This window comes from Petaurus breviceps, unplaced genomic scaffold, assembly GCF_028583685.1.
Source record: "Petaurus breviceps papuanus isolate PSGF00001 unplaced genomic scaffold, PetGlider_PUasm1.0 174, whole genome shotgun sequence".
Lineage (NCBI taxonomy): Eukaryota > Metazoa > Chordata > Mammalia > Diprotodontia > Petauridae > Petaurus > Petaurus breviceps.
Genome location: NW_027185761.1, coordinates 23607182 through 23628144, shown reverse-complemented (window position 1 = coordinate 23628144; position 20963 = coordinate 23607182). Strand labels below are relative to the sequence as shown.

The following is a 20963-nucleotide window of genomic DNA, read 5'->3' as shown; positions in this document are numbered from 1 at the left end:
ACCATGTGAGGATCAAATAAGATAATATCTATAAAGCACTTAGTACAATGTCTGGCACATAATAGGTACTAAAGAAAAGCTTGGGGCGGCCAGGTAGCACAGCAAGTAAGAGCACTGGCCCCAGTGTCAGGATGACCTGGGGAATTGAATCCAGTCTCAGACACTTAGCATCTACCCAGAAACACCTGGCCGTGTAACCTTGAGCAAATTACTTAACCCCAATTGCTTAGGGGCAGCCAGGTGGCTCAGCAAATAAGAGCACCAGCCCCAGTGTCGGGATGACCTGGGGTTCAAATCCGGGCTCAGATAGTTAGCACCACACCCAGAAATAACTGGCCATGTAACCTTGAGCAAGTTACTTAACCCCAATTGCTTAAAAAAAAAGAAAAGAAAAGCTTGTTCCCTCCTTTATTCCCCTCCCTCATAACCAAAGTTGTGGGCTCTTGATATACAAAGAAACTAGACCCAACCTTATTCAGAAGCACCTGTGTGAATGTGGTAACTCACATAGCAAGATTACAGACTATTAGGAAGGATCCCTTTGTCCAAAGATTTATAAGTGCCTTCTGTGGGCAAAGCATGGTGCATATAAAGACAAAGCAAACAAAGAGCCCTTACCCTCAAGCAGCTTACATTCTATTTCAGGGTATAGCCTATACACAGATAAGTAAATATCCTTTTTTGGATCTTGGTTCCTGAAATTGCCCCATTAGAATTCATAGCCTGGGACACTGAATATCAGAGCCAGAATTCAATTCAACAAATACTCATAAAGCATTTGCTATATCCCAGAAGTCCTTGTTCTAGGCACTGGGATTACAAAATTGAAAAATAACCCAGTCTGCATCCCACCAGAAGGTTTATCATCTAATAATGGAGATAGTCATACTTCATATATCTCTTACCTATTCTGTTAGGCATGAGGTAGGATGTGATAAGGGCAAAGAATATAATAAATACAAAATACTCCAGGGATGTGAGGAGGGCGAGAGGACTTTTTGTTGCAAGGTGGTGTTGGAATCCAGGAAGATTTCACTGAGGAGCTGGGCCTTGAAGGAAGAGAAAGATTTCTCAAGAAATGGCTATTTAGAAATAATGCATTCCAAACTTGAGAGACAACCTGTGCAGATGCAGGAAGATGAGATCAGGGAGCAACTACCTCTTGTTTGGCTAAAAACTTAAGGTGTATTAAAGGGTGTGATATGTCAGAGAGATAGGTCGTGGTCTTCCTTAAATGGCAAATTAAGGGATTGATATGGTATCTCAAGGGCAATGGGGAATCCACTCAAGGCTTTAGAGCAGGGAGTAGTATGGTCAGGCTTGTTCATGAGAAAACATTATTTCCGTAGCTATGTAAAGGATAGATTCCAGAGGAAAGCTGAAGACTGGAAGACAAGATAAAGGCCATTGCTGTATTCCAGGCAAGAGGTATTAAGGACTTAGACTAGGCAGTGTGAGTAGAAAGAGAGAGAGACTCAGGTTCAAGAGATCTGGTTCTTTAATAAACTTTTTAAAAATACACAGAAGAGATTAGAATAAAGTTCAGAATGGGACAGAGATAAGCAAGATAGCATTGTTACCACCATGTTGAATTTCACACACACCATTAAAAATGTGTACATAATAGAGATTCCCAGTTTCATATATACTGTCTGCTTTTTCTTTGTACATGGAAATAACCATGCTTGATGGTGTTTACCAGGTTCAGAATTTTTTAAAGGAAAGAGAAAATATATAGTGGAAGCAGAATCAATAGGATTTGACAACTGATTGGCTATTGGAATGAGTGATTCTGAAGAAGGGATTGATGTAAAATCAGAAGATCTGGGATCAAATCAAAGACCATAGGTCTCAGAACCTAAGTTTATCCATTTATAACACGGAGATATTTGCACCACATACTTTAGACAGTTGTTGTGAATCAAATATATTGTAAGACACAAAGTACTATAGAAAGGTGAGCTGTTGTGATTGATAAAAGTTTGATAATCAGTTGGTAGATAATCCTGCAGTCAGTAGACTCGACCAGGCCCCATTTAAACGATTGTGTCCAGTTCTGGGAACTACTTTTTAGTAAGAAGACGAAAAAACTGAAACTCATCCAAAGAAGGACAGCTAGGCTGGAGAGAGGATTGGAAACCAAGTCTTATGAGGATAGTTGACAGAACTAAGGAGGTTTAGTCTTCTAAAGAAGGCTTTAGAGACAGGTGATAAGCACCTCTAATTCAAGTGTTTGAACATTGTGACCTCTGTCCTGAAAGAGTAATTAGATTTGTTCTGCTTGGCCCCAGAGAGCAGAATTGGGATCAGCAAGTGAAAATGTGGCAAGCCAAGGTCAATTTTTCTCTCTCAGCAAGTCTAAGGCCATCCACAGGAAGGGCAAATACTGAAGCTGAAGCTTAAATACTTTGGCTACATAATGAGAAGATGGGACTTATTGGAAAAGACCATGATGTTGAGAAAGATTTAAGGCAAAAGGAAAAGGGGACAGCAGAGGATGATATGGGCAGTGTCATGGAAAAAATGAACATGAGCTTGGACAGACCTTGGGAGATAGTCGAGGACAGAAGGGCCTGGTGTGCTATGGTCTGTGGGGTCACAAAAAGACGGACATAACCAAACAACAGCGATAAAACCAGTCTCCCAGGACCTCTCTTTATTGGTGCCACCATGGTTTGCATCCTTATCGCCCTTTGCCTGGATTATTGCAATGGTTCCTTAATTAGTGTTCCTGTCTCTTCCCTCTCGGATTCATTTTAGACACAGCTGCCAAAGTGATTTTCCTAAAGTGTAGATCTGACCTTGTTGCTCCTCCACTAGACAAATCCCAGTAGCTCCCTATCACTTCTAGGATCAAATCGAAATCTCTCCCTTTGACTTTCAACACCCTGCACAGCCTGCTCCCAATACCCTATTCCAGCCCCTTCTCGCGCTATACAGTCCTACCAAACTTGTGTCCTGCTGCTCCTCACATGCACAACGTGCCGTCTTTTCTATCCATTCTTTGTATTATTGACTTTCCCCTCAATCTCATGCCTGGGATGCATTTCTTCTTCCTCACATCCTCCTCTTAGAATTCCTTCCTTCCTTCAAGACTTAGCCCAAGTGCCTCCTTCTCCATGCAGCTCATGACGGTCTCACTACCCCAGCTGCTAGTGCCCTCCTCCCCCCAAAAAACCATCTTGTATATATTCTGTACAAAAATAAAGCTGTTCCTGCCCTCAAGAGACTTACATTCTACTGGGGAAACAAAATATACATAAATTATTTCATTTGATTCTCATAACAACTTTGGGAGGTAGGTACTATTATTTTTCTCTATTTTACAGATGAAGAAACTGAGGCACATAGAGATTTTTATAGTGGGATATATGCCTACTAGTGGAATCTCTGGGTCAAATTGTATGAACATTTTAGTCACATTTTTAGCATAATTCCAAATTAACTACTTTTATCTTTTGCCATTTTTGCCTTTCATACAGCATTTTAAAAGATAACAGAGTTGAGATCAACAGATCTGTTAGGAAGGACTCTTCAGCAAAAGAGACAAAAAGTCTTTAAGGTTAATAGAGAAATAAGCAGTTTTCAGTAGTACCATTAAAAACACAGGGTCTCCATAGATCTAGAACTCAAAAGGACTTAAAGGTCATTTAATCTAACTCACCCACCCCCATTTCACAGATGAGGAAACTGAGGCCAAAAGAAATTAAATGACTTGCCCATGCTTGTTCCAACTTACCACAGAGGTTATCATGACCAAGCAAGAATTTGAACCCAGGTCCCCTGGCTCTAAATCCATCCATTTTCCCATGATTCCTTCTGCCTTCTCCCCATTGTCTAGTACAGAATCCTGCTTGTAGCAAAAGTGCGGTATGGAATGGTAGAATGAATGTTGGTGTTCACAGTCACAAGACCTGATTACATTTCCCCTCCCACAACCACTGTTTCACCTATTTGGTCCTTAGCCCCTCTGAGTCTGTCTTCTCATCTATGAAATGAGGAATAATACTTGTACCTCCTAAATCTCCATGGGTTGTTGTGAGGAAAGTGCTTTGTAAACCTTAAAGTACTCTCTAGGATTATGGGATTTAGAGCTGGAATGAACCTTAGAGACCCTCTAATTCAGCCCCTTAATTTTTACAAATATGCATAGTGTCCCAGAGAGGATGAGAGCAAATAGATAATAAGTGTAAATGGGAGTTGTTGTGGTTATTGTTGTTAGTAACAATAAAAGATTAATATATTAAGATATCCAACGACTGTAAGATTGTATAGACCATCTAACCCAATGCAGGGCCCATCTTGTCACACACATCCCCTACTCAATATTCTTCTGTGGCTCCCTGTCAGCTCCAGGTTCGAATCTAATTTGGCATTCAAAGCCCTTCCTATCTTTCTAGTCTTTTTATCTTACACCCAGTGACACTGGCCTCCTGGCTGTTCCACAAACAAGACCCTCCATCTCTTAGCTTTGGGTATTTTTCTCTGGCTGTGCCCTGTGCCTGGAATGCTCTTTTTCCTCTGCTCCAACTACTGACCTCCCCGGCTTCCTTTAAATCTCAACTAAAATCCCACCTTTCACAGGAAGTCTTCCCCAATCCCTCTCGAATATAGTGCCTTCTCTCTTTTAATTATTTCCTATTTATCTTGTAAATAGCTTGCTTACATATATTTATTTGCATATTGTCTCTCTCATTAGAGGGTAAGCTCCTTGAAGGCACAGACTGTCGTTTGCCTCAGTTCTTAGCACAATGCTTGGCATATAGTAGGTGCTTAATAAATGTTTATGGAATAAATATTGACAGACTCATCAAGGGCTTCCTTGAGGGTAAGCATAATTTACAATCCAGGGTGTCAGCTTCAAAGGTTAGAGGCCTTCCCAAAACATTTTAATTTCCCTTAATTCAGGAATCCATTATAGATTAAAAACCAGTATGGTGTAATAGATAGGGCACTGGACAGATCCTGACTAGCTGTGTGATCCTGGGAAAAATCACCTAACAGCTGTTTGCCTCAGTTTCTCCATCTATAAAATGAGGGAGATGGAATTGATGGCCTCTCAGAAATCGTCTAGCTGCAAATCTATGATCCTATTATCTATTTCCTATGAACTCATCCAGTTTTATTGAAGTGCTATATCTTTTCATCTTGAAGCTGCCTGGAATGACAGTTTTCACAAATAAACTACCTGCTCTGTGAAACAGGAATTCCTTTTGTTTGTCCTATATTTTTACCTTTTAACCTTCAACAAGTTCTTAGTGCTTGGACTCTAGGATTGGACAAACAATTCCACATTCACCCGAGCTGTGGCCTTCATATTTTATATACTTCAATTCCATCAATTTTCCTCACTCAACAAGCAATTATTAAGTCCTTGCTTAGGTGTAAGGTGTTATGGTAGGTGGCAGATATACAAAGACAAAATTAAACTGTGTCTTTCCTCAACAGAATTACATTCTTCTAGAATAATGAAAATAATATCTGGGGCAGCTAGGTGGTGCAGTGAATAGAGCACTGGCCGTGGAGTCAGGAAGACCTGAGTTCAAATTAGGTCTCAGGCATTTAACACACACACACACACACACACACACAAAAACTAGCCGTGTGACCTTGGGCAAGTCACTTAACTCCAACTGCCCTCCAAAAAGCAAAAACAACAACAAAAAAATGATAATAATAGCTAGCATTTATATAGTAGCTCAAGGTTTACAAAGCTCTTTACAAATATTATCTCATTTATTATTAATATTAATACTATCTTATTATATTATGTATCATCATACATAATATAATATATAATTATCTATTATATCATATGATATAATCACATATTATATGATATAATATGTATTATATCATTAATATTATCTCTCACAACAGCCCTGAGAGGTAGGTGCTATTATTATCCCTGTTTTATAGATGAGACTTAGGCTAAGTGACTTGCTCCAGGTCACACAACTAGTGAGTATTTGAGGCTGGATCTAACTTGACATCAAGTCTAGCATTCCATCCACTTGGCCACCCAGAGTGATACAACGTGCCCTCACATCAGGTAATACAAATACTTACTGAATCATTTCTAGGGAAAGAGCAGTAATAACTCAGAGGGATGAAGAAAGGCCTCATATAGGGGGGTGACGCTTTTACTGAGACTTGAGGGAAGCTCAGAACTCCAACAGACAGAATAAGGAAGGAAGCACGGGACCTGGCCGATGCATTGTTTGTCACCTGTGGGGAACAGCAAGAAAGTTGGTCTTGCTGGAACACAGATTATCATGAGGGAGAATCTCGGGTAATTAACATGGGAAGTTGGTTGATATCTCATATGGAAGGCCTTTAAATGCTGTCCCCTCTCAGCCTTCATTTCTCTGTACTGGGGTAATTTATCTAACCTTTACTCTCCTTGAGAAGCTGTCTTTTGCCTCTTTTCCTATCCCCAGTGCTTACCACAGGGCCTGGAACATACCGTGTTTCCCCAATAATAAGACCTATCCCGAAAATAAGCCCTCCCCTCACTGTGTAAGATTCCTCTAAAAATAAGCCCTCCCCCGAAAATAAGCCCTATTGAGATTGCTACTGTAGTGAAGGTGATCCCCTACATTATGGTACCCTTTGTATGCACCCCCCCCCCCGGTGAAACGCACGCCGCGCTCCGAGCTGCATCCAATCAGAGCTGCAGCAGTGAGCGCGTCATCCTATTCTTCCCCAGTGATTTGCTTGCTGGCGCCATTGAGAGCAGTGCCACGGAGGAGAGCTGAGGCAGGACAACATAAAAACCCGGTATGTAAGCGGGAGTGAGGGGGCATGATGGAGGATAAAAAGGGCATGATGGAGGAAAAAAGAAGAACTCAGGGGGCATGATGGAGTGAAAAGAAGGACTGATGGTCATAATTTTATTATTCTGTCTATTTTGACCCCCAGACATGAGTACAAAAAGGAAGAGCTATACTGTTGAGTATAAGAAAGCAATTGTAGAGGAGTCACATGTCATTGCTGTCAATGTTCATTAAAATAAGCCCTCCCCTGAAAATAAGCCCTCTGGTGTTTTTCTGTCCCAAAAAAATAAGACAGTGTCTTGTTATAGGGGAAACACGGTAGTAGGCATTTAACAGCTGTTTACTGAGTGATTAATTTATCTTTTGCATTTATTGACTGGCTCCTTTGTGGGAAGTCATGAGCAAGGTACAGCTATGAATTATATTTACCCTCAAGGGAGTAGTAGTTTCATTGCGAAGATGAGATGAATACACAAATAATTATAATAAAAGGCAGAATGTGATAGACGAGGAACGTCATACTACAAAGTTTCAAAGGAGGGGAAAAAACCATGTCTGGTCAGGAGTGGAAGGAAATCATAAAAACCTTGAAAAACGCAGCATTTGAGCTTGATTCGAGCTTGACACGTATTCTCACACTGCAATGTCTCATCCCTTTTGTCATTTAAGTCACTCTTCTGCAGACAGTGGAATTTAAGTGCCAGATTTTTAGTCAAAGGACTGGGGTTCAGATTTTGGCTCTGCCTCTTCCTCTGTGTAATCTTAGGCAGTTTACCTCACATTTCTGTTCCCTTACTTGTAAAATTGGAGAGTTAGACTAGGTGCTTTAGAAGGTCTCTTAATCAGAGATGACGTATTGGCACGATGATGGTATGTTACCTTGTCTGTTACCTTTCTTGAAGGTTCAGAATTCCGGTAACTTGAATAAAAATGGAGTAAAAACTCCAGTAGTTTACTGGAGTAAAAATTCAAGTAAATCTCCTATGCTGTCTTCTTCCTTCCCTGTCTTCTTTGGCCACTCCTTTCCTCTTTGCAGTGAGAGTAGCTTTCTTATTTTCTGTTTTGCTTGTGTGAATTCCTAACACCAAAATCCCTGACACACACGTTCCCGCACCTCCATATTGGAGATCAAGGCTGTCATCTCTTCAGGTGGTTAGCTAGCCACTCAGTCTTTGGCCTGGGAGCTCAGGGGCTGAGATGGGTGTACTGGGGGTGAGTCACATGGCCATATCCCAGAAGCAGCCTGGCTAAAGCAATAGCGTTTTTCTTTGTGTGAGGTCTGATTTTTCCTCCAGGAGCACCAGGCCCTTGAGTTGGCTGCCCAAAGAGTAGCTAACAAATCACACAAGTAGTTATGCTCTCCAGAATGTACAGACTTTTGGAGGAGAAGCATTACCAAAGGAAGCCTTTGTTCTCCTTGTCCAAGGAAGGCCCAAGAGAGTCAATAATGATACTGAGGATCCAAAGCTCATCATCTTTGCCCTCAAGAAGCTGAAACAAGTCACCCATGCAGAAGTCACCTGCTTCCCACCTCCACATGTCTTGGGTATCTTTCCCCTGGAAGGATCATAAAGGCAGGAATTCTTCCTGCAAAGGCTATATTCCCTGTTCTCTGTCAATCTTTATCATTTTCATTCTGTCTTAGTCACCATCCTTTATGTCCATGTAAGACTTTTACCAGTTTCAAAGCACTTTCATATCCATTAACAAAGTTGAACTTCACAACAACCCTGTGGAGGTAAACAGGATAGATATAATTATACCTAACAGATGAGGAAACTGAGGATCAGAGAAATGCCCATGGTAATGCAAATAATAAGCAATAAAACTAGAAAAGCCAGTTTTCCTAATTCCCAGTCCATGGCATTCTCGAGGCCCAGGCAAATGCACCTTAAATGCTTATTCCAGTGGACACAAGCTACAGATCCATGAGTCAGCTTGGTCAGTCAGTCAACTAGCTTTTATTAAGCTCTGTACCAGGCACTATGATAAGCACTAGGAATACAAAGAAAGTCAGTAAAACCTAACAGTCCCACTCTCAATGAGCTCACAGTCTAACAACCCAATAGAAAGTCGAGACATAATATCTGAACCCTGATTCTACCTAACAGTCCCACTCTCAATGAGCTCACAGTCTAACAGCCCAGCAGAAAGTCAAGACATAATATTTGAACCCTGATTCTCTGATTTCAATATCAGTTTGATTTCATGGGGGACTCAGGTTAGGGTGTGCTAGCAAATGTTTACCAACATCCTCTCAAGGTAAAAAAAAAAAAGCATGCATAGCACACTTTCAAGTTTATTCCAGGTTATTAACATTTTCTCCATCATTTTCTTAATTCTAAACAATCAACAAAACAATAAATCAAGACTAGATGTGTAGTGTTAGCTGATTTCTCAGGTGTGAATGCTGACTTTGAAAATTTAACAGTTGGCTCTAGGGAATTCTAACAAGCTGGCTCTATCCCCGGCCTCAGGTCTCCCTTTCTGGGGATTTTTTATTTTTTTGCTTTTTGGAGGGCAATTGGGGTTAAGTGACTTGCCCAAGGTCACGCAGCTAGTTTGTGTGTGTGTGTGTGTGTGTGTGTGTGTGTGTGTGTGTGAGAAGTGTCTGAGGCTGCATTTGAATTCAGGTCCTCCTGACTCCAGGGCCAGTACTCTATTCACTGCACCACCTAGAGTCCCCCCCTTTCTGGTTTCTACTTGGATTTTGGGGAGGGGAGTCCTTTAAAAATGACTGGAGAGAGGAATTCGAAGAGGAGTGGAGGCCTCGGGGGCAAACAATCATAGTGTAGACCAGTTATATAAAGAGTCTGGAGTGGTTTGATCATGGGAAAAGAGAAAAAGGAAAGGGATGCAGGCATATGCTGGAGCCAGCTCTTACCCGTTAGAGAGCTGATTGTTAAAAGTGTCCATGTAACCTCAGAAATTAACAAATGTTAAAAATCAGGACTTGATTTATTGTTTTGTTGATTGTCTGGACTTAAGAAATTGATGACTAAAAATGTTAATAATGTGGATTACTCTTAAAAGTGTGTCATGTGTGCATTTTTCTCCCCAGAGAGCCTGTTATTAACCATTTACATTCCTGGATGCAGGGGTAATTTTGCAAAACAAGCATTTGCAGGACTGGGTTCAAGCCATGTCAAGATGACAGGCATTTATTAAATTCCTGCTGTGTGTGAGGTCCTATGTTAAGCTCTGGTGATAGAAAGAAAGGCCAAAACAGTCCCTGCCCTCAAGGGCTCACAGTCTAATGGGGGAGGCAACATGCAAAGAACTATGTGCAAATAAGATATAGTCAGGATAAATTGGAGATAATTAAACAGAAGAAAGGCCCTAGCATTTCGGTTTCAGGAAAAGGAATGGGATTTTAGCTGGTTCTTGGATAAAGGCAATAAAAAAGGAGGGGTCACTTTATTACCCTAGAAAGTCAACATTCATGCTGACCTAACAAAAGATTGGTATAATAAAAAATAATAAATGAAGGAGAAGGGCAAACCAGTCTGTAGTTGAGAATGTGAACTTCATCTGAACCTAATTTATTATGTCCTATAAGGAACTGGGGATATCTCACCTAGTGAAGAATTAGGGGTATAATGACAACCATTTTCAAATATTTGAAGAGCTATCATATGAAAGAGGGTGTAGACTGTGTCTAGAAGTTACAGTGAAGACAGATTTCAGCTAAATATAAAGAACTCATACTTGCAATTAAAGCTGTCAAAAACAGAATTAGCAGCCCAGTGAGAAATCATTAACTGTCACCATAGGCATTTGAGGAGAGGTTGTCTATCTGTATTCCCTCTGTGTGCCTGGGAAAGGCATGTGTGTTAGGCTGTGTGTCCTGCTGCCTGAGGTCCCAGGACTAGGCATTGATGGATCTATATCACAAGGCCAGTAACTTCAGAAGTCTTGTCTCCCTGTGGTAGCAGGACCCTGACAAGGTTTCACCAAGGGGGGAAAAAAGAGAGCAAGAATAATAAACTCACTTTAAGTTTACAAAGGACTTTGGTTTCTGCCACGGCCCCATGATATCAGCAGTCCAGTGATTATTCTCCCCATTTGACAGCTGAGAAAACTGAGGCTGAGAGGGCTTAAGTAATTTGCCAACAGTCAAACAGCTACCTGGAAGGCTGTCCCTCACTCATTCCTTGTAGGCACAGAGTTAAACATAAACTTGGAGTCATGAAGAGTTGAGTTCAAATCTAACCTCAGATGCCTACTGGCTAGACTCTGTCTTCCTCAGTTCCCTTATCTATAAAATGAGATGATAATAGCTTCTGTTCCCCCCCCCAGGGTTGTTGTAAAGATAAAATAAGGTATTTGCAAAGCATTTTGCAAACCTTAAAGCACTGAATACCAGTTATTGTGGGTATTGTTATATGACATGCCCAAGGTCACATAGCTAGAAAGGAAAAGAGCCTTTTGGTCATTAGATTTATGGAGGCAGCAAATATCTGCCCTCATATATGACCAGAAATACCAGGAGGGACTCTGGTCTGCGTCCAGAGTTTTCTCCTCATTCCTGGGATACTCTCAGATCTCACCATCTGGACTTCAGTCCTTTGGATTTTCAAAGCTTTTCAGATTCCTAGAGTTTTCTATGAAAAATACAACTCCTCCTAGAAAGAGGGATAGAATTCTCCCTACTCTAGTCAGCCCCAGTACTGCAGGCTCCTGAAAAGCCTAGGCCAGGGGTGGGGAACTTGCAGCCTTGAGGCCACATGTGACATTCTAGGTACTCAAATGCAGCCCTTTGACTGAATCCAAACTTCACAGAACAAACTCCCTTAATAAAAGAATTTGTTCTGTAAAACTTGGGTCAAAGGGCTGCACCCAAAGACCTAGAGGGCCACATGTGGCCTCGAAGCCTCAGGTTCCTAATCCCTGGCTTAGACCATATTGAAGGAGACTTTGTGGGAGAGGGTAGCCTTGGGGATTCCTGGAAAGCAGGTGCTAACGTGCTTGGATCCCCTTTGGAAGATTCCAGGGATGCATGAGTTGCCAGGAGGAGGTTGGCCAAAAGATAATGTCAAACAGTCAACAATCATTCATTTGCAATAGTATGTGCCAGGTGAAGCCCAGGTACAATTTGAAACTATAACTCCTGCTAGTTTTACATGCCCTCAAAGTCCCCAGCCCCTCCATAGGTGAAGAAATGGAAGAAACTGGTGTTCAGATCTGGGCTGAAGAGCTAATAGCACCCAGGCCCATCCCTCCAGTGAAGATGACCCCTGTTCTATCTGGTGGAGCCCCTAATGGCTTTCAACTGGTGCAGAGGCATTGCATTCCTAGAACTGGAATAGCCCTTTGGGTTTATAGGTATTAGCAGTTCTCTTCCCAACCTACCTCCCATCTGATATGAATCCCTGAGGGAGCCGTACACTTTTGTTTCGTGCCAACTTCACATCCACCTGATTGAACCATTTCCCATAGACCAGAAAACAGCAGCCATGAGTTCACTGCTAATTAGAAAAGAGAAACAGCTGTGCTTTTCTCGCTAGTACAAGAACTGGCATTCAGAGGGGAATCGGGACAAAGAGGGTTACTTGGATTAGAGCGCTGAGCAGATTCCAGGTGATCTTTCCTTTGATAAAGACAGTGCATCAAGCAAGATCATAAATGAAAAATCTACCCCAGGCCTGTGAAGCTCAGTTTCCTTCACACTGGCTTTTCTAGGATTGTTGATAAGTTACTTTTTCTTGCCCTTCTGGAAGGTTCTATAGGGGCAACACTTCAGTTAAAATGTTTTTTGAGACTAACATGAAATGGTTTTGAGTTAAGGCCAAAAAAAAGCCTCTCCTTGCTTACAGAACACTCTTAAACCTCTTGCTTAATGGAATGATAGATGACTGGTCTAGGGGAAAGTTAGTTTTCCCCAAAGCAGAAAAAGATGTGATACCTGACCCTAGCCCTGCTCATTTGCCCTCTTCAACAGAAACAACTTGTTGAGAGGACCCTCTCAGGGCAGGAAAGGGTAGGAACACAACTTCAACTTCTAAGCAGGTTGCAAGGTAGAGTTTTTTTCTGGCCCAGAATATGAGTCAACCAGCACCAATTATCCAGCTGCTGGTTAAAACTTTGAGCAACATGTTAGTACTAGGTATTGCTTTAGAAAAGATCTTGTTCTCTTTATACCAACTTTTTTTTCTTTGCTTTTTGGAGGGTAATTGGGGTTAAGTAACTTGCCCGAAGTCACATGGCTAGGTTGTGTGTGTGTGTGTGTGTGTGTGTGTGTGTGTGTGTGTGTGTGTGTGTGTTTGTACTAAGTGTCTGAGGCCGGATCCCAACTCAGGTCTTCCTGACTCCAGGGCCAGCACTCTACTCACTGAGCTACCTAGCTGCCTCCTTTATACCAACTTCTTACTGAATGCAATTAACGTAGCCTTCCTGTTCAGTGTTTCAAGGCTATGTCATATTTTCCTACTGCTTTGATGAAAAAATAAATAGTTTGATTTTTTTCTTACTAAAAAAAAGTCCCCATCCTCTGTCTGAACCAGGGAGTGAAGGGGCACTCAGGGCCTTAAACACAGAACATTTTGCTCTTCTTTGGGGGTTCCTTAGGACTAAGGAATGGTAAGAGGATAATTACAAACATGGTGTATGAATAAGAGGAATGGGGGGTACACTGAGATTTGAGACTAGAATTGGGAAGAAAAAATAACTCATGCTTCCCACCTCCTGACAGAGAGATGATGGACTCAAGATGCAGAATGAGACATATATATATTTTTGGACATGAGCAATGTAATGTGGGAATTTGTTTTTCTTGACTATGCATATTTTTACAAGAGTTTTGATTTTCTTTTTTTTTCCCAGTCTGGAGATGCAGAGGGTAGAAGAAAAAAAATGAATATTTGTGAATTGAAAGATGTTTTAAATGGAGAGAGAAGCGGGAAGGGATAAAAAAGAAGAGGGGAGAGGAAGAGGAATTTGGAGGGAAGAAGAAAGAGGGAGAGGGAGGGAGGAAAGGAAGAAGAAAAGGATGGAAGAAAAGAGCAGATAAAAAAGAGGGAAGAAAATGGAGGAGAGAAAGAGAGAGAAGAGAAAGAAAGGGAAGAAAGGGACAAGAGAAAGAAGGAAGAAAAAAGGAGAAGAGAAAGGAAGAGGGAAGAAAGGGAGAAGAGAGTGCTAACAAACGATGGCCTTGATTTTTTTAGTAAAGTATGATGCCACGTTTTCTGCTGGATGGGCCCCAGAATTTATCCTTGAGTAGCTTGCAGTGTAGTTAGATCACAAGAGGTTAACCTAAAAAGATGGCCCTACAGTACATGAAGTGTATGATAAATCCAAATTGATAGGCAAACATTGTAAATTTAAAGGAGAAAGAGAGCATGGTTGGATGAGCTGGTCAGAGAAGACTGCTCAGGAGAAAAATCCAAGTATAGAGAGTAAATTTAGGAGACTTCTGCATAAAAGTTGAAGCATGAGATTAGATTCATTCCATAGCACAGTCAGCATAAGCAGTAATGACACCTTATGACATACCCACATTTAAGGGGTAAAAAGTTAAGTTCTTAAAAACTTTAAAAGTTGAAGTTTCAAAAGAGAAACCAGCTAAAGAATAGTCAGAAAGGTAAGAGGAAGACCAGGATCATCATAAAATCAGCATATTAAAACTAGAAGAGACTAAGACTTCATCTAGACCAGGGCTCTTAACCATTTTTTTTTTTGGCCATAATTCACTTTGGCAATCTGATAAAAACCATGGACCCCTTTTCAGAATCATGTCTTTAAATAATTGAGTGAAGTGCTAAATTTCAGTTAAAGGTTAGTAAAAACAAATAAGTGAAGATGTAATTTTTTCCCCATCGGAGTTCCTGGACTCCCTGAAATAATGTTGTTGTTAGAACCCCTGATCTAACTCAGTCTCTTCAAATGAGATAACAGTTATGGAGTGCTTAGCACAGTACCTGGCATATAGTAGGCATTTTCCTTTCCCCTTTATTTTATAGCTGAGGAAACTAAAGGTGATCTGATTTGTCTAAGATCTCACCAAGGCAGAGCCAGAACCAGTTACATATCTGTAACCTCAGCTGTAGATGCTCTCTGTTCTAGACAGACACTTCTGGCTTTCACAGCAGATGGTGATGGCCCGAGGACAGGTATAAACCCTAGTACTTCAGCTTTTCCATACCGTAAATATTCACCAGAGCACTGACTGACATTGCTCTCTGTCTCCTTCCAGGAAGTCACTCACCAGAAGAAGCGAGAGCTTCCTCTGGTCCCGGATGATCTCTCCCACCTCCTCCTGTCTCCAAGAAGGAACCATGTGTGAGGTCAACAAGACAGCCGATGCTGCTAATAAGCCCCATTTGGTGCCCTTGGTGGTGGTGCTGAGCAGCATCTCCCTCGTCACAGTGGGGCTAAACCTCCTGGTACTCTATGCGGTGAGGACAGAGAAGAAACTGCACACTGTGGGCAACCTGTACATCATCAGCCTCTCTGTAGCTGACCTGATTGTGGGTGCCGCTGTCATGCCCTTGAATATTGTGTACCTCTTTAAGTCTCTAGACCGACCCCTCTGCCTCTTCTGGCTCTCCATGGACTATGTGGCCAGCACCGCCTCCATCTTCAGCGTCTTTATTCTTTGCATTGACCGCTACCGGTCTGTCCAGCAACCCCTCAAGTACCTGCGGTATCGCACCAAGACCAGAGCGATAGTCACCATCTTGGTCACCTGGTTCCTGTCCTCCCTGTGGATCATCCCTATTCTGGGATGGAGAAGCTTTTGGCCAGAAACTGACAAGAATGAGTCATATAAGAACAAGACCTCTGGGGACAAGTGTGAGACAGACTTCTACAAGGTCACTTGGTTCAAGGTGATGACGGCCATCATCAACTTCTACCTGCCCACCTTGCTGATGCTCTGGTTCTATTCCAAGATTTACAGGGCCGTCCGGCAGCATTGCCAGCACCGAGAATTCATCAATGCGTCCTTCCCATCTTTCTCAGATGGCAACGTGAATCACAAAAAACACAAGATCTGCCTCCCAAAGCAGGAGAAAGATGCCACCCTGGAGACTCTGAAAAGGAAGCCAGAAGGTACCTACAATCACATTAGTAACAGCATCCCCAAGAAAGCCCAGAACCCAGCAAAGGAGTCACCTCCAGAGAAGAAAACCCCTCAAGATTTTGGACAAGAGGATGAGGAAGTGGTCAAAGACCACTACTTCCCTATCGACGTTGCACAGCCTGAGCCTAGGATAGAGGAGACTGGAAGATACATGTCCATCCACCAGAGACAACCAGAGCTCAAGGAGCTATCCCCAGCCATTCAATATGCCAGTGAGACATCTGAGGAGACCATATTTGCTGAGGCACCCTCCCACCCAACAGACTCCAGTGCTGTCACTGGATCAAACATGTCAGCTGAAGACCAAGCCAAAACCAAAGCAACCTTTGGCCTGGATTACCTGACATTCACCTGGAAGAGGCTTCGCTCCCATTCCAGGCAATACATAAAGGGTTTGCACATGAACCGGGAGCGGAAAGCCGCCAAACAGCTGGGCTGCATCATGGCGGCCTTCATCCTCTGCTGGATCCCTTATTTCATCTTTTTCATGGTCATTGCTTATTGTACAAAATGCTGTAATGAACATGTCCAGATGTTCACCATGTGGCTGGGCTACATCAACTCCACCTTGAACCCCCTCATTTACCCCCTCTGCAATGAGAACTTCAAGAAGGCTTTCAAAAAGATTTTCCACATTCGCTCCTAAAGTCAAGCTTCAGGAGTGGGGTGGAGAGATGAAGGAAGAAATAAGTGAGGGCAGAAGGACTGCTTGGATTTCCAGAGTACCCAAACTTTCCTAGGTTTCAAGAAGAGGCACATGCCTAGAAGTCTTGGAAATCCCCGGTTCCTCACTGGAGGTAGCAAAGATGAGTGGCTGAAATTGAAATGAAGTAGAATTGAAAACAGAGATTTAAAAGTTCACAGTGTTTCAAGCAAACCCAGGACTGTGCTCCAGACCCCTTCAGGGCTTCCAAGGAGTTCCAGGATTTTGACTATGACTCTGATATTTGGGAGACTGATTAAATGCCTTGGTTTCTATGGGCTCAAACCTAAGTGGAGAAATGACCAGAACCCTAGAGGAGCCCTGGGATGTATAAAGACAGGCTCAGGTCGTGACTGGGACATAACCACACAGTATTAGTTAATACCAATGTGCTAGAACTTGTATAGATGCATGAGAACTGTTGCTTTACCTGGGGAGGCGACACATATCCTCCAGAGCCTGCGACTGCTCAGACAATTTAGGGACTTCCCTTGGGGAGTTGCTGGGTGACCTCTAAGATCCCTTCCAGCTTGGAATCTGTAATCCTCTCTAACTAGTTTACAAGCCACGCAAAAAAAAAAAAAACAATTTTAATTCGTGGTGTTATTTTAACATCATATGCAGCTTTCAATCCCACACTTGCCCCCTTCCCACATAAAATGCCAGGATTCCCCAGCTTGGTTCCAGAATTGACTCTAAATGGCCTTTGGCTGTTTCCAAAAACAAAATATACTTTCTAAGGATAATAATAATAATAACTGATGGCTTTTTAGCCTTTTAAAGATCACAAAGCACTTTACTCATACTATCTCACTATTAATTCTTTGAGAAAGGTACTAAAGGTGTTATTGTTCCCTTTTACACATGACATGGTTAAGTGACTTGCCCAGGGTCTTGCAGCTATAAATGTCAGAGGCAGAATGTGAACTCCAGTCTTGCTGACCTCACCCTGACTCTCAAGGAATGAAGATTTGTCACCCTTGAAGGGATCCCAATGTACCATTGGCTCAGAAGGGCATTCCAGATGAGTCCCCATGATATACTGCACAATGGTAGTCTCACTGCAATAGGTGTGTGGCCTCCCAAGGAGACTGCTTCAACAGGGACAACAATCCCCTTGAGTGTATTAGCGCTGGTCAGTTTGTTTAAAAAACAAACAAACATCCTATCATATTATACTGTATTCCTTTCTGTCAATCAGTGAGTCAGTCAATGAGCATTACTAAATGCCTGCATTGTGATAAGTGATGGGGATTCAAAGAAAAACATACGACAGTTCCCTGTTCACACAGGGAGGATGACATGCAAATAATTATATAAAACAAGCTATAGACAGGATACATAGGAGATAATCCGCAGAGAGAAGGCACTGGAATGGACAGCGGCTGGAAAAGGCTTCCTGTGGAAGGTGGAATTTTAGCTGGAGCTTTACAAGCAAACCAGGGAAGCCAGGAGGCAGAGGCGAGGAGGGAGAGCATTCCAGGCCTGGGGAACGGCCAGAGCCTGGAGCTGAGAGAGAGCCTCACACAAAGAAACAGGTTTGTAGATTTAGAGCTGAAAGGGACCTTGGTCATCTAATCCAACCCCATCATTTGACAGATGAGGAAACTGAGGCCCGGACTGGTAAAATGACTTGTCCAAAGTCACACAGGTAATAAGCAGTAGAACCCAGATTCAAATCTAAATCCATCATTCCAGTAAAGCAATGACTACATGCAACAGTGCTACAGAGAGTAGTTGAATTTTGAGTCAGAGGACCTTGATTCAAATCCAGATTCTTTCTCTTAATAGCTAGCTACTGTTTATATCATGCTTTAAGGTCTACAAAGCAATTTATATGTTCTTATGAGATCCTTAAAAGCAATCCTGCAGAGTAGATGCTATTATTACCCTCATTTTACAAATGAGGGAACCAGGGCTTAGAGAGGTGACTGAACCAAGATCACACTGGCAGTAATTGGCTGAAGCAGGATCTGAATTCAGGTCTTCTTTTCTTAAAGTCTGGCCCTCCATTCACTACACTATTTAACTTCTCTTAACCTCAGTTTCCTCATCTGTAAGATTAAACTAGATGGTCTCCAAAATTCTTTATATTTCTAAATCTATGATTTTTTTCTAGAGTTTTTATCAAGGTGCAGAATAGCCCGGCAGTCGAGAAAACCTAGGTTCAGGTCTAGGCTCTGGTAAATATTGGGTGTGTGAAACTGCGCAAATCACTTAACTTTTCAGTGTCCCAGAAAACAATTTGCTGATCTGCATTAATGCAATGAGGTTTCCACACTGGGAGTTGCCTATATTGAAGATCTCACAGGGCCAGAACACCCCTCCTCCCCCCACCAAAAAAAAGTTGCCATCTAGATGTTATCTATCATCAGAAAGCTCCCGTTAGGATGTAATAATACACACTGAAAACAGGAATCATCTGCAAAATCTGGTGTTTTGTTTCTTGTGCTCGTGCTTACGTGCTTATGATACCGTGCTTATATAGTTTAAATATGAAGTTTGAGCTGTCCTGTTACAATGCCTATTTATTTATTAATATTTAGTAGAGTCTGCCTTGTACTTCTGAGGGACCTCAGAATGTACTGCCAAATGCTACAGGGTTTATGTCTGGTTTCATTTGTAAAGTTCATTTAGAAAAGGAATTATTTTTTATTAAAAAAAAAAAACCTCTCATTCCTACTCTGTTTACTTTGTGTCCATCCCCAGATGTCCACCCCCCAAACTGCAGAAGTCTAAGAGCCCTAACACTTTTATCTGGAACCTACAGCCATTTTCCAGGGTACTACTGGTCTCCCTAAAAAGTCTCCCTGTAGAGTGGTGATTCCCAGGATCATAGGAGCATAAAGAACTATATTCAGTCATTGTTCTATTTACTAATTCACTTATCAAACTGTTCATCTGTTCAACAAATAGTTAAGTACGTACAGTGTGTATTGCCCTGTGTAAGGCCCTGGGAAGGTAGGAAGGGCTACGAATGTATCCAGCAGGTATCCTGTTGTAACCACCAAGTGTGCTGTAAAACAAGTTTATCTGGGCATTCACTCTTTTTTACATGTAAAGATAAAGATCTAATTCTTAATAAACTGTACATTTCTCTTCCCATAGTCTTCCCTTGGAAACCAAAAAGAGTGACCTTCCCTTTTGTCTTCACTCTCCTGAAAATGGAAAATGTACTAAGACATCTGGCTTTAGTTGCAACATACCTTAGGGACAAAGGATGAATTGTCCTAGTTCCCTTCTCTCTGTCTCTGACCATCTCTGTCTCTGTCTCTGTCTCTCTCTGTCTCTCTCTGTCTCTCTCTCTGTCTCTCTGTCTCTCTCTCTCTCTCTCTCTCTCTCTCTCTCTCTCTGTCTCTCTCTCTCTGTCTCTCTCTGCCTCTGTCTGTCTCTGTGTCTCTCTCTATCTTTCTTTCTCCCTTCCTCCTATTCTCTTTTTCTCCTGTTTTACGAGCTTATTAACAAAAGTTTTAATAAAAATCATCACTATAAGATCCTCTCACAATACTTCTCATAGAACACTTAGTTAAGATGGGTGGTGGAAACACTGTTGTCCTCCATTGCCCTTCCCTGGTATAGAATAAATATACAGGTATTCAGTGCAAAAACAGGCTTAAACATAGGGTTTTTTAATGTGACTACTGAGAAAACTCATCTAAAGTGCCTTCTAGCATCAGAAAGCCAATAGAGACGATTGAGAGAGAGGAGTAAAACTTTCCATAGCTGTTCCTCAGTTTTTAAAGGGGCCATTGTAGTGGGCACCTTCAGCCCAAATTCTTTGTTCCACTGAGTGGAGGCATTGCTTGCTGAAAAGTTCCTGGTACTGCGGTCCACACTGCAAGATGCTTGATGGAGTTGCCTCTGCTGTGCCTACTCAAATTAAGTCAACAATCATTTATTAAGTGCCTACGATATGCCAGACACTGTGGCAAGCCCTAAGGATGCAAAGAAACACAAAAACAGTCCCTGCCCTTGAGGAGCTCACATTCTAATTGAGGAAACGACATGCAAACAACTATGTACAAACAAGAAACAAACAGGATAAACAAGGGCACTGCCATAAATCTTTTTGCAGAAAATGGGATTTTAGTCAGGACTCAAAGGAAGCCAGGAAGAGGGGATGAAGAGGAAGAGAATTATAGGTATAAAGGACAGCCAGTGAAAATACAGGGAGTCCGGAAATAAAGAGTCTTGTGTGTAAAACAGCCAGGGGGCCAGCGTTCTGGATCATAGAATACATGGAAGGAAGGAAGGTGTAAAAGGACTAGAAAGGTAGAAAGGAGGCAGGTTTGGAAGTATTTTAAAAGCCAAATAGATTATTCTATAGATTTGATCACAGAGGTGATGGAGAGCCGCCGAAGATGGTTTGACCTGTGCCTTAGGAAGATAATTCTGATAGCCAAGG

The 20963-nt window shown here is 42.0% G+C and overlaps 1 protein-coding gene across 10 annotated transcripts in view; it reads left to right on the top strand.

Annotated features, from left to right (window-relative positions):
- Positions 1-20008, top strand: part of HRH1 (histamine receptor H1) — a 127589-nt gene extending 107581 nt beyond the window's left edge. For 8 of the 10 annotated variants that reach the window (XM_069083939.1, XM_069083936.1, XM_069083935.1 and 5 more), the window contains one exon: positions 14968-20008. In XM_069083939.1, coding sequence (XP_068940040.1) covers positions 15011-16501 — 1491 coding nt within the window. In that variant the 5' untranslated portion in view covers positions 14968-15010 and the 3' untranslated portion in view covers positions 16502-20008. Of the gene's footprint in view, positions 1-6709; positions 6781-14967 lie in introns of all 10 variants that reach the window. The other 2 variants (XM_069083938.1, XM_069083937.1) reach the window with 1 other exon arrangement.
- Positions 20009-20963: the final 955 nt, after the last annotated feature.